This window comes from Vulpes vulpes, chromosome 9 (genome assembly GCF_048418805.1).
Source record: "Vulpes vulpes isolate BD-2025 chromosome 9, VulVul3, whole genome shotgun sequence".
NCBI lineage: Eukaryota > Metazoa > Chordata > Mammalia > Carnivora > Canidae > Vulpes > Vulpes vulpes.
In genome coordinates, this window is record NC_132788.1 from 1,312,081 (window position 1) to 1,326,974 (window position 14,894).

Below are 14,894 nucleotides of genomic sequence, written 5' to 3' on the forward strand. Positions count from 1 at the left end.
TCCTAACTCTGGGAAACGAACTAGGGGTGGTGGAAGGGGAGTTGGGCGGGGGGTGGGGGTGAATGGGTGGCGGGCACTGAGGGGGGGCACTTGACGGGATGAGCACTGGGTGTTATTCTGTATGTTGGCAAATTCAACACCAATAAAAAATAAATTTATTATAAAATAAATAAATAAATAACAAAACAAAAGAATGGATGTTGAGACTTACAATCTTATTTGAAATTTGGAAGCAATAAAGCGAATAATATGTAACAGTTTAGAAGTACAATGGCTAAAATTAGGAACTCAATGAATGAATTTCAAAGATTAGCTAAGAAGAAAATTTGTGAAGTAGAATACAGATCAGTGGAAAATACTCAGAGTGAAGTATTGAGAGACAAAAGGACAGAAAAAATCAGAAATGAGTGTTAGAGATCAATAACATAGAGATATACATATTTGAATTCCAAAAAATGATTAAAGAGATTAATATGCTGAATCAGTGCTTGAGGAGTTAATGGCCAGGTGTTATCTCAAAACAATGAAAGATATTTTTCTACAGATTCATTAACCTACAAAATCAAAGCAGCATTTATACAAAGAACGCCACACTTGGACATATCATAGTAAAAATATTTAGAGTCAAAATAAAGAGAAAAGTATAAAAGCATTCTGAGAAAGAAGACAATCACTTCAGGGGCCCCTAAATGGAACAGTCAGTTAGGACTCTGATTCCTGCCTTCTGCTCAGGTTGTGACCTCAGAGTGGTGAGATTGGTTACCATTGCAGCCTCACATTCAGCAAAGAATCTGTTTGAGACCCTCGCTCCCTTTCCCAGTGCCCCTCCTCTAAAATAAATAATAAAACCTTTCTTTACAAAGAAGACCAAAAAAGAAGACATAGTCATTTCAACGTTTAAAGTTAGAAATAAGACTGACCATTGTCTTACCACATTAAAAATAATGGAAGCCAACTGAGGTGGACACTTGACAGGATGAGCACTGGGTGTTTTTCTGTATGTTGGTAAATTGAACACCAATAAAAGTTAATTAAAAAAAAATAAATAAAAGGAAATATATTTTCCTTTCTTCAAAGAAAATACTTATCAACTATTATTCTGCATCAGGCCGAACATATCCTTCAGAACTCAAAGTGAATGTAGCTGTAAGAATTAAGGAGTCAATCCATTTACAATTGTACCCAAAAGCATAAGATACCTAGGAATAAACCAACCAAAGAAGGAAAGGATCTATACCCTAAAACTACAGAACACTTGTGAAAGAAATTGAGGAAGTCACAAAGAGATGGAAAAATATTCCATGCTTACGGATTGGAAGAATTAATATTGTGAAAATGTCTCTGCTACCCAGGGCAATTTACACATTCAGTGCAATCCCTATCCAAATCCCATGGACTTGGGGGCAGCACCGGTGGCTCAGTGGTTTAGCACCGCCTTCAGCCTAGGGCATGATCCTGGAGACAGGGGATTGAGTCCCATGCTGGGCTCCCTGCATGGAGCCTGCTTTTCCCTCTGCCTCTCTCTCTCTCTCTCTGTATATTATGAATAAATAAATAAAATCTTTTAAAAATATCCCATGGACGTTCATTAGGGAGTTGGAACAAATAATCTTAAGATTTGTGTGGAGTCAGAAAAGACCCCAAAGAGCCAGGGGAATATTGAAAAAGAAAACCAGAGCCGGGGGCATCACAATGCCAAGTTTCAAGTTGTATTACAAAGCTGTGACCATCAAGACACTGTGGTACCGGCACAAAAACAGACACATACATCAATGGAGCAGAATAGAGAACCCAGAAATGGGCCCTCAACTCTATGGCCGACTAATATCCAACAAGGCAGGAAAGACTATCCAGTTGAAAAAGGACAGTCTCTTCAATAAATGGTGCTGGGAAAATTGGACAGCCATGTGTAGCAGAACGAAACTAGATTATTGTCTGACACCAGAGACAAAGATAAAGTCAAAATGGATGAAAGATCTAAACGTGAGAAGAATCCATCAAAATCCTAGGGTAGAATACAGGCAACACCCTTTTTGAAGTTGGACACAGCAACTTCTTGCAAGATCTGTCAATGAAGGTGGGATCCCTGGGTGGCGCAGTGGTTTGGCGCCTGCCTTTGGCCCAGGGCGCGATCCTGGAGCCCCAGGATCGAATCCCACATCGGGCTCCTGGTGCATGGAGCCTGCTTCTCCCTCTGCCTGTGTCTCTGCCTCTCTCTCTCTGTGTGACTATCATAAATAAATAAAAATTAAAAAAATAAACTGAGAGAATTTAATTGAAGCATATCAAATGGATAAAAACTCATGAATTTCTAATACTGAAAATACAACCCCGTTCATTGGCTTCTTTGGAGTATGGTGCAGAGGGAAGCCACACAGTGACCCTCATAGTGAGGAAATCAATGTTTAGAGGGATTTTTCCTTTACAGAATATTGCAACTAATAAATGAAAATTGAAGTACAGAATTTGAATATTATCATCTGATAAACCCATAATGAAACAACGAGTTTAGGTAAGATTACTTATGGCTACTGTTACTCCAGGACAAGAGATGCAGCCAGGTGGACCTCTCAGTGGAAGTACACTCAACACTTATGAAATATTCCTGCCAGAAAAATCAATCATGAGTCCGACTGAGCCTCTAGGACCTACCAGTTACAGGACCAACAGAATATGCTAATCAACCCTACAGGGACAAGGTCAGCAAAATCTGTCATGTGTGAGAAGCTTTGCAGGATAAACCATCTGTTTGTTCAATAAAGAAGGTGAGTAATAATATTGAAATGAAAATAGAGGGACAGGAAGCCAGGGAATGAGAGGCTTTAGGGGCATCATGAGAACATGGAGTAAGGATGTTATGAATCCTGTTCCAAAACACACCTGAAAGGACAAATGAGCCAATCAGGACAATTGAAACACTAAATGGCAATTCTATAATATTAGGAATTCATTATTAATTGTTTAAAGGATAATAGTAACATCAGAGTTGTCTTTCTTTAAATTAGTCACTGTTTAAAGGCAGTAGTTATGATTGGCTCTGGATTGATAATATTGAAGTTGGCGAGTGCGATATGTCATCCATTACTGCTCTAGTTTCATGTCCGTGTGTTTGAGAACAGCCATAATAAAGAGAAGCATGCATCTAAACATAAATAAAATAAAACTAAGTGAAGAGAATTTGTCTCACACAGGAGGAAAAGACGTGACCTTTAGGTAGCAGGAAACTGACTTTGGGGGTGAGGGGAGCTCAGAGATGGCAGAAAGAATGAAGATTATAAAAAAGGGCCCCAATATGGATACCCCTAAATAAATACAGATTTTATGCAGTGCTCATCAGGTTGAAAATGCAGAAAGTAAAGTACACCACACCAAAGACAGGTAATTGGGAGTAAATACGTAGAGTTGAAAGGGTTTCCTCATTGTTCAGGGAGTCAGTAACTATACTAACGTAGGTTGTATTAGGTCAATAATGTAAGTTGTAATCTGTTTGCCACCCCTAACAAAAGAAAAAAAGAGCGAATGGAAGTAAAACTTAGAGCTAATATAATAAAGGTGGAAGAATAATTTTCAATGAATGTTAAAAAAAGGAGAAAGAAATAAAGAGCACTAAAGAGCACTGGGTTTCTCTGTATGTTGGTAAATTGAACACCAATAAAAATTAATTTAAAAAAATAAAGAGCACTAAAGAACATCGTATACATAAAGCCTAAATTTATTTGTATCATGTGAAGGACTAAACTGTCTCGTGTACAACATGATTAAAGTGAAATTTCCAATGAAAAGTTGTGCGCTAGTAGCCAGGTTGAAGAAACAAAACTGAAAAATATGCAATCGGAGAAGGACAAACATTTTGTGTTCTCATTCATTTGGGGAATATAAATAATAGTGAAAGGGAATAGAAGGGAAGGGAGAAGAAATGTGTGAGAAATATGAGAAAGGGAGACAGAACATAAAGTCTCCTAACTCTGGGAAAAGAACTAGGGGTGGTGGGAGGGGAGGCGGACAGGAGCTGGGGGTGAATGGGTGACAGGCACAGAGGGGGGCACTTGGCGGAATGAGCGCTGGGTGTTATTGTGTATATAGGCAAATTGAACACCAATAAAAAATAAATTTATTATTAAAAATAATATGCAATCTTAAGAGATATAAAAAGCAAACATAAAATGTTGAAAATGAAAGTGATGGGAACATACTCAGCAAAATAATATTTTAGCAAAAAGCACACGCCACCACAGTTGCTATACTAGCCCGATAGCCAACTTCAAAGTGGAAAAACCAGCTGAGAAGAGGACACTTCACAGTGATGAGAAACATTTGGTTCCCCCAAGACAGGCAACCGTGTTAAATGTGTGAGCACCTGCCAGAGAGCCTTAGGATGTACAAAACAAAACTGTGCACTTACGGGAGAAAAGTACAAATCCACAACTATGTGAGAGATTTTAACCCCCTCCCTTGGAACTGATAGAACAATCACACAAGGTGCCAACCTGGATATGGAACGTTTAGGCAGTAGCATAGTGACCATAACCTAATGGAGCACGGCATCCAACAGCAGGATGTATATTCTTTGTTTTCTTTTTCTAAAAGGTTTTGTTTAAAGTCTAGTATAGTTCAGAGAGTATAATATTTTTTCAGGTGTACAGTATAGTGATTCAGCCAATAGTGCTGGACACATTTGAAAGGTGTCCTGTCTCCCCACGGGCTCTCCATCACCTCTCTGATGTGACTGTTTCCTGTTTGTGCCATCAGCAACCTGGTCACACCCCCCCTCACTGCCTGTGTCCCATCATATTGCACATGTTTGTTGTCATGTCTGCCTTCCTGCAGAGCCATGAGCTCCCCTGGGCTGGCCTCGATCTATGCTATTTCTGCATCCCCCACCCTGTGGCCGGGTCCCTTAGAAGTGTGTTCTCACTTCTCTGGTTGGCTACTGATTTGAGCCTGAGAAATACATTTCAGGTCACGAGGGAGCCTGGTGCTGTGATCCTCTGATTATAATGAAAAGCTGTTCCTTCAGATGGAATGACCCTGAGCCCAAATAGTGCTGGCCAGGGCAGGAGTGGGGTCACCCCTTCAGCTGCTGAGGCAAGCCCTGCTGAGTGCTTCCTGCCTACCATAGCTCTGATGCCTCCCTTACACACTTGGTGTCCTTCATACCCTCGACCCCTAAGGGATGGCTGCCTTGACCCTTACCTCCTCCAGGTGAGGGTCATGACTGTTGAAGGTCACACAGCCCTTGTCTGTGCAGATGATGATGAGGTCGGCTTGTAGAACTGTCACCCCTCCTTCTTAGCTTTGGGTTCCCATGCAATGAAGGGAGTGTTGAGAAGGGCAGGCAAGGATTTTGGGGTTACAGGAACTGTGTGGAAGGGTGCTCCATGTTAAAGCTTCAGGAGCTCCTGGTTTCTGGTAGAAGCAGAGGAGGAAATGGCCTCAGCTCACTTCACCTGCCACATCTTGTTGCTTCATCCAGGCAGTAAGTAGTGCAAGGACGTGCACCTTGGGGTCATGGTGCTGGGAAGGTCTCTCCTCCTGAACTGCTGGGATTTGAGCCTTGAATGGCCAATTAGGTGAGCTTGTTTGTCTTCTGGCCTCTGGAGTGCACTGGGACTCCCAGATCCCCTGGGTACCACTGTCATCAAGCTCTGTCTGAACCCGTCCGCCCCCTACACGGCCAGGCTCCAAAGCCCAGAAGTCTCCCTGGGCCTCAGGTGTGAGCAGAAGAGAATCATAGACATCATGTGCCCACTTTAATGCCCGTCATCCAGTTACCCCATTCCCCATCCCCTCCACTGCAGCAACCATTAATTTCTTTCCTATATGGAAGAATCATTTTTAACAATTTTATTCAGAAGAGAGCACTTGACCTATGATCTACCACTTAATATATTTTTCAGAACACAGTAATCATGTTGGTTGCAGATACAGGGTACAGCACATCTCTAAGGCTTATTCTTTTATGACAGCAGTTTACGTTTGTTACATAATAACTCCATCACCCCACCTGTGGCAATCTCCATCAAGGAGATTGTATCCTCCATCAAGGTTGCAGGACACATTGACTCCCTTCGGCACATCCTTCACATGGCCGAGTGTTTCTGGCCCAGCCTCCGCAGGGCCTCCTTCACATCCTTGTTTCGCAGACTGTAGATGAGGGGATTGAGCATTGGGATGACCAGTGTGTAGAAGACGGAGACCACCTTGCCCTGCTCCATGGACTCAATTGCTCCTGGCTGGGCATACATGACAATGAGAGTCCCAAAAAAGAGGGTCACTGCAGTCATGTGGGAGCCACAGGTGGAGAAGATCTTGCGTCTCCCAGTTCCTGAGCGCATCCTCAGGATGGTCACTGTGATGTAGCCATAGGAGATGAGGATCACAAATGTCATTCCCACAATGATGAGCCCACAGATGCCAAAAAAGAGAAGTTCATTGATGGCCGTGTTGCCACAGGCGATCTGGAGCAGAGGGGGCACATCACAGAAGAAGTGGTTGATGCGGTTGGAGCTGCAGAATGGGAGGTGGAATGTGAAGCTGGTCTGCACAACAGAGTTGAAGCAGCCTCCACAGTAGGCGCCCAGCACCAGGCGAGTGCAGGCAGACTGGCACATGGTGCTGGGGTAGCGCAAGGGGCTACAGATGGGCATGAAGCGGTCGTAGACCATGACACCCAGGAGGAAACCTTCAGTTGTGGCCAGCAAGGAGAAAAAGAAAAACTGGGTGGCACATCCTGCAAAAGTGATGACCTTGGACGAGGAGAAGAAGTTGGCCAGTGCATTGGGGGCAATGACAGATGAGTAACACAAGTCCACAAAGGAGAGGTTCTTGAGGAAGAAGTACATTGGGGAGTGCAGCCGGGCATTCAGGGTGATAACGATGATCATGAGGAGGTTGCCCAGGACAGTCACCATGTACAGGGCCAGGAACACAGCAAAGAGCAGGACCTGGGTCCTAAGGCCTCCTGCAAATCCCTCCAGAACAAAATCTTGAAAGTAGAGCTTGGAGAGGTTTCCATTACTGTGCAATGGCATGAGCCTCGGTCCTCCCGAAGGGAATTACCCTTCCGTGTTGGCAAATTAAGCGGGTCAAGCTAAACTCCCTGCTGAAGACTATTTAGAAGATATAAACAACAACAAAAAATCTGGTTGAAGATATAATGGAGTTAATGGTTTAGCAAAGAATTAGTAAACAATATTCAAGATAAACGCATAGGTCCAGGGATTTCAATATTGAAGATTTCTTCTTCCCTTGATTCCTAAGCCAATTGTGAAGAGGAATCTGATAGCCAGGTGGTTAAGCAGTGAGATTTTGCCTGTCTTCCAGAGCTAATGTGATAGTGATTGGTTACTACGGACCAGCCAGGATGTACCATGGGAGTGAGTTAAATCAGGAGTAAGTATGCAGCTGAGCTTCTGACCATTTCAATCACTGAAAGTATATTAAGACACGATCTGCATGCTATGCTTGAAAACCCTGCAAAAATTAAAATATATCAAGGTGAAGACATGTTATCCTAGACTGCAGATGTTTTCTCTAAAAGTTTTTTGTAATTACTGCCAGACAGAATTAAAAATTGGGTTCCTGCAATAAATATTAAAATTACCCCAAGAGGTTTCCGATTTTGGTGTAACACATATGTAAATTTTATATAAAGTTATTATTTTAAAGAATGAAAGATGAGGAATGCCTGGGTGGTTCAGTGGTTAGGGCCTGCCTTTGCCCCAGGGAATGATCCTGGATCCCGGGATCGAGTCCCATGTCTGGCTTCCTGCATGGAACCTGCTTCTCCCTCTTCATGTGTCTCTGCCTCTCTCTCTCTCTCTCTCTCTGTATGTGTGTCTGTCTCTGTATCTCTCATGAATAAATAATTTTTTAAAAAACAATATCAGAAAGGGAGACAGAACATATAGACTCCTAACTCTGGGAAACGAACTAGGGGTGGTGGAAGGGGAGGAGGGCGGGGGGTGGGGGTGAATGGGTGACGGGCACTGAGGGGGGCACTTGACGGGATGAGCACCGGGTGTTATTCTGTATGTTGGCAAATTCAACACCAATAAAAAATAAATTTATTATAAAATAAATAAATAAATAACAAAACAAAACAAAACAAAAGAGTGAAAGTTGAGACTTACAATCTTATTTGAAATTTGCAAGCAATAAAGCGAATAATATGTAACAGTTTAGAAGTACAATGGCTAAAATTAGGAACTCAATGAATGAATTCAAAGATTAGCTAAGAAGAAAATTTGTGAACTAGAATACAGTAAGTGGAAAATACTCAGAGTGAAGTATTGAGAGACAAAAGGACAGAAAAAATCAGAAATGAGTGTTAGAGATAAATAACATAGAGATATACATATTATGAATTCCAAAAAATGATTAAAGAGATAATATGCTGAATCAGTGCTTGAAGAGTTAATGGCCAGGTGTTATCTCAAAACAGTGAAAGATATTTTTCTACAGATTCATTAACCTACAATGAAAGATATTTTTCTACAAATTCATTAACCTACAAAATCAAAGCAGCATTTATACAAAGAACGCCACACTTGGACATATCATAGTAAAAATATTTAGAGTCAAAATAAAGAGAAAAGTATAAAAGCATTCTGAGAAAGAAGACAATCACTTCAGGGGCACCTAAGTGGAACAGTCAGTTAGGACTCTGATTCCTGGCCTCTGCTCAGGTTGTGATCTCAGAGTTGTGAGATTGGTTACCATGGCAGCCTCACATTCAGCACAGAATCTGTTTGAGACCCTCGCTCCCTTTCCCAGTGCCCCTCCTCTAAAATAAATAATAAAACCTTTCTTTACAAAGAAGACCAAAAAAGAAGACATAGTCATTTCAACGTTTAAAGTTAGAAATAAGACTGACCATTGTCTTACCACATTAAAAATAATGGAAGCCAAATTAAAAGGAAATATATTTTCCTTTCTTCACAGAAAATACTTATCAACTATTATTCTGCATCTAGCCGAACATATCCTTCAGAACTCAAAGTGAATGTAGCTGTAACACTTAAGGAGTCAATCCATTTACAATTGTACCCAAAAGCATAAGATACCTAGGAATAAACCAACCAAAGAAGGAAAGGATCTATACCCTCAAACTACAGAACACTTGTGAAAGAAATTGAGGAAGTCACAAAGAGATGGAAAAATATTCCATGCTTACGGATTGGAAGAATTAATATTGTGAAAATGTCTCTGCTACCCAGGGCAATTCACACATTCAATGCAATCCCTATCCAAATCCCAGGGACTTGGGGGCAGCACCGGTGGCTCAGTGGTTTCGCACCGCCTTCAGCCTAGGACATCATCCTGGAGACAGGGGATTGAGTCCCATGCTGGGCTCCCTGCATGGAGCCTGCTTTTCCCTCTGCCTCTCTCTCTCTCTCTCTCTCTCTCTCTCTCTCTCTGTATATTATGAATAAATAAATAAAATCTTTTAAAAATATCCCATGGACGTTCATTAGGGAGTTGGAAGAAATAATCTTAAGATTTGTGTGGAGTCAGAAAAGACCCCAAATAGCCAGGGGAATATTGAAAAAGAAAACCAGAGCCGGGGGCATCACAATGCCAAGTTTCAAGTTGTACTACAAAGCTGTGACCATCAAGACACTGTGGTACCGGCACAAAAACAGACACATACATCAATGGAGCAGAATAGAGAACCCAGAAATGGGCCCTCAACTCTATGGCCGACTAATATCCAACAAGGCAGGAAAGACTATCCAGTTGAAAAAGGACAGTCTCTTCAATAAACGGTGCTGGGAAAATTGGACAGCCATGTGTAGCAGAACGAAACTAGATTATTGTCTGACACCAGACACAAAGATAAAGTCAAAATGGATGAAAGATCTAAACGTGAGACAAGAATCCATCAAAATCCTCGGGCAGAATACAGGCAACACCCTTTTTGAAGTTGGCCACAGCAAATTCTTGCAAGATCTATCTATGAAGGCAAGAGAAACGAAAGTAAAAATGAACTATTGGGACTTAATCAAGATAAGAAGCTTCTGCACACCAAAGAAACAGTGAACAAAACTAAAAGACAACTACAGATGGGAGAAGACATTTGCAAATGATCTATCAGCTAAAGGGCTAGTATCCAAGATCTATGTAGAACTCATTAAACTCAACAGCAAAGAAGCAACAATCCAATCATGAAATGGGCAAAAGTCATGAACATAAATCTCACAGAGGAAGACATAGACATGGCCAACAAGCACATGAGGAATTGCTCCCATCACTGGCCATCAGGGAAATACAAAACAAAACCACCAGGAGATCCTACCTCACACCAGTGAGAATGGTGAAAATGAACAAGATGGGATACCACAAATGTTGGAGAGGATGTGGAGAAAGAGGAACCCTCTTGCACTGTGGTGGGAATGTAGCCACTCTGGAAAACTGTGTGGAGGTTCCTCAAAGAGTGAAAAATAGACCTGCCCTATGACCCAGCAATTGCACTGCTGGGGATTTACCCCAAAGATACAGATGCAGTGAAACGCTGGGACACCTGCACCCCAATGTTTCTAGCAGCAATGTCCACAGTAGCCACACTGTGGAAGGAGCCTCGGTGCCCATCGAAAGATGATGGATAAAGAAGCTGTGGTTTATGTATACAATGGGATATTCCTCAGCCATTAGAAATGACAAATACCTACCATTTGCTTCAACATGGATGGAACTGGAGGATATTATGGTGAGTGAAGTAAGTCAATCAGAGAAGGACAATCATCATATGGTCTCACTCATATGGGGAATATAAAAATTGTGAACGGGATTAAAGGGAAAAGAGGGGAACTGAATGGGAAATATCTGAGAAAGTGACAGAACATGGAGGCTCCTGGTTCTGGGAAACCAACAAGGGGTGGTGGAAAGGGAGGTGGGTGGGGGGAATGGTGACTGGGTGACGGGCACTGAGGGGGGCATCTGACGGGTTGAGCGCTGGATGTTATGCTATTTGTTGGCAAATTGAACTCCAATAAAAACATAAAATAGCCTCAATACTCTATTTTCAATAATGGATAGAACAACAAAACTAAGTATCAGCAAGGAAATAATAGATGTGAACAGTATTATAAACTTCACAGGGATTATACAGCATAACCAAGTGAGAGTTATCCAGGAATACGAGAGTAGACCAATATACAAAAAAGAAAAATCCCTCCATATAATACACCATAGACATGGAATTCAGGGGGAAAATCTACATGATCATCTTAGGAGATCCAAAAAAGTACAAATCATTGTGGAAAGATGAAGAGGACCCACATCAATGTGAAGGTATCCCATGATCATGGACTGGAGGACTTACTAATGTCAAGATGTAGTACTCCTCATGTTTACATATAGATTCAATGTAATCCTATCAAAGTCCGATTACCGTTTTATATTTCGTGGTGTTTTTTTTTTTTGGCAAAAATTGACCCTAAATGGCTGAAAAAATATATGAAGAGACCAAAGTAAGAGGCCTGACACTTCCTGATTTCAAAACTGACTTTGATGCAGAACAGTGTTGTGCTTGCACGAGGATAGACATAGAGTCCAGGAAACGACTCAAAATACAGAAATAAACTCACCTGTGATTTTCAATGAGGGGCCCCAGAGCACCATCCAACAGTGAAAAAAGAGTATTTTTCATAAATGTTGAGGAAAAAAGTCTATAATCCACATGCAAAAGAATGAATTAAGAGCTTTACCTCACACCACATACAAAAATTAACTCAAAATGGACAAATACCTAAATGCATGTGCTAAAACTATAAAACTATCAGAGGTGAACTAGACATCAGTGTCCATTATTGTGACTTGGGATTCGTCAGCAATTTCCTATATGACATCAAAGTACAGACTACAAAATAGGAGAATCAGAACTGAAATATGATAAAATAGACAAATTGAACTTCGTCTAAATTAAAATCTTGTGCGTCAAAGGACAGTCTCAAGATGAAGACAAAAATCTATATTAAGGTAAATACATTTGACAATTGATACATATCTAATAAGGATAAAATATCCATGGAATATGGAGAATTCCTCCAACTCAGCAACAAAAACACAGTCAAATGTTTAACTGGGCAAAGGTTTTGTTTGCATGGGCATTTCTCGAAACATACAGACAACTGGCCAATAAGTTCAAGAGACGTTATTCAATGTTGTTAGTCAAGAGGGAACTGTGGAACAAAACCACTATGAGATTCCACTTTGTTTGTTAGGATGGTTACAATTATTTTTAAAGACTGAGAAGAACAAGGGTTGGTGAGAATTTGGAAAATAGAACCTTCATATCCGGTAGGTACAAATATAAGAGTGGCACAGCCTCTGTAGAAAGTGGTCTTGCCATCCCTCAAAAAGTTAGACACAGGGTTTCCCTACGACCCACCCTAATCCACATATAGGGATATGCCCAGGAGAGTTGACAATATACGTTCACACACAAGCCTGTTCACAAGTGTTCATAGGAGCAATATTCGTAATAGCTAAAAAGCTAATGGAAGCCGAATGTCCATCAAATGGTGAAGAGATAAACAAAATGTGAAATATTCATACAGCAAAACAATATTCATCCACAAAAGAAATAAAGTTCTTGTGTGTGTGTGGGGGGGTGGGGGTTAGGGAGGGAGCACACAGGTGAGCAGGAGGAGGGGCAGAGGGAGAGAAGGGGAGGGGGGAATCTTAAGCAGAATCCAGGCCCAGCATGGAGCCCAATATGGGGCTTGACTCACAACTCTGAGAACATGAGCTGAGCCCAAATCAAGAGTCGGATGCTGAACTGACCGAACCACCCAAGTTCCCTGAAAGAAAGAAAGTTCTAGTACAAGATACACCATGGATGACCCTTGAAAAAATTATGCTAAATAAATGAAGCTTGGCACAAAAGCCTGAATATTCTGTAAATTCATTTTATAAAATATGCAGAAGAGGGACAGAAGTGCATTTGTATTTGCCAAAATATGGTTGGGAGAGGGAAGGGAGAGTGCTGATGGGAATAGGGTTTCTTTGGGTGATGAAACTCTTCTGGAACCAGAGAGATGAACGCTGTGGATACATTAAAAATTAAGGACCATGCTTAATGGTATACTTTGAACTGGTAAAAATGTCATGTGATCTTTGTTCCTCAATTCAAAATTTTATTTATTTATTTTTTAAAATAAATTTATTTTTTATTGGTGTTCAATTTGCCAACATACAGAATAACACCCAGTGCTCATCCCGTCAAGTGCCCCTGTGAGTGCCCACCACCCAGTCACCCCCTCCCTCTGCCCTCCTCCCCTTCCACCACCCCTAGTTCGTTTTACAGTGTTAGGAGTCTTTCATGTTCTCTCTCCCTTTCTGATATTTCCCACTTATTTTTTCTCCTTTCCCCTTTATTCCCTTTCACTATTTTTTATATTCCCCAAATTTAAAAATTTAGAAAAAGAAACAATGAAGGTGAAATAAGAACACTTACCAGCATTTTATTTTTTAATGTTTGTGTAGATTTATTTTTTATTGGTCTTCAATTTTCCAACATATAGAAGAACACCCAGGGCTCCTCCCATCAAGTGCTCCCCTCAGTGCCCGTCACGCAGTCACCCAACCCCCAACCCACCTCCCTTTCTACCACACCTAGTTCGTTTCCCAGAGTTAGGAGTCTCTCATGTTCTGTCTCCCTTCTCTGCTATTTTCCACTCATTTTTTTCTCCTTTACCCTTTATTCCCTTTCACTATTTTTTATATTACCCAAATGAATGAGACCATATAATGTTTGTCCTTCTCTGATTGACTTATTTCACTCAGAATAATACCCCCCAGTTCCATCCATGTCGAAAAAATCTTGTCAGCCTTTTAAACTGAGAGAATTTAATTGAAGCATATCAAATGGATAAAAACTCATGAGTTTCTAATACTGAAAATAAAACCCCCTTCATTGGCTTCTTTGGAGTATGGTGCAGAGGGAAGCCACACAGTGACCCTCATACTGAGGAAATCAATGTTTAGAGGGATTTTTCGTTTACAGAATATTGCAACTAATAAATGAAAATTGAAGTACAGAATTTGAATATTATCATCTGATAAACCCATAATGAAACAACGAGTTTAGGTAAGATTACCTATGGCTACTGTTACTCCAGGACAAGAGATGCAGCCAGGTGGACCTCTCAGTGGAAGTACACGCAACACTTATGAAATATTCCTGCCAGAAAAATCAATCATGAGTCCGACTGAGCCTCTGGGACCTACCAGTTACTGGAAATATAAGGACCAATAGAATATGCTAATCAACCCTACAGGGACAAGGTCGGCAAAATCTGTCGTGTGTGAGAAACTTTGCAGGATAAACCATGTGTTTGTTCAATAAAGAAGGTGAGTAATAATATTGAAATGAAAATAGAGGGACAGGAAGCCAGGGAATGAGAGGCTTTAGGGGCATCATGAGAACATGGAGTAAGGATGTTATGAATCCTGTTCCAAAACACACCAGAAAGGACAAATGAGTCAATCAGGGCAATTGAAGCACTAAATGGGAATTCTATAATATTAGGAATTCATTATTAATTGTTTACAGGATAATAGTAACATAAGAGTTGTCTTTCCTTAAAGTCTTCACTGTTTAAAGAGGTAGTTATCATGGGCTCTAGAATGATAGTATTGAAGTTGGTGGGTGCGATAGGTCATCCATTACTGCTCTAGTTTCATGTCCGTGTGTTTGAGAACAGCCATAATAAAGAGAGGCATGAATTTAAACATAAATAAAATAAAACTAAGTGAAGAGAATTTGTCTCACACAGGAGGAAAAGTAGACGTGACCTTTAGGTAGCAGGAAACTGACCTTGGGGGTGAGGGGAGCTCAGAGATGGCAGAAAGAATGAAGATTATAAAAAAAGGGCCCCAATATGGATACC

General features: G+C 41.0%; 1 protein-coding gene across 1 annotated transcript; it reads right to left on the reverse strand.

Moving 5' to 3' along the window:
• Positions 1–6,080: 6,080 nt before the first annotated feature.
• LOC140594036 (olfactory receptor 9S13-like) lies at positions 6,081–7,031 on the reverse strand. The gene has a single exon (XM_072722403.1). It carries the CDS (start codon positions 7,029–7,031, stop codon positions 6,081–6,083), a length of 951 nt encoding a protein of 316 aa, XP_072578504.1.
• Between the last annotated feature and the right edge of the window lie 7,863 nt (positions 7,032–14,894).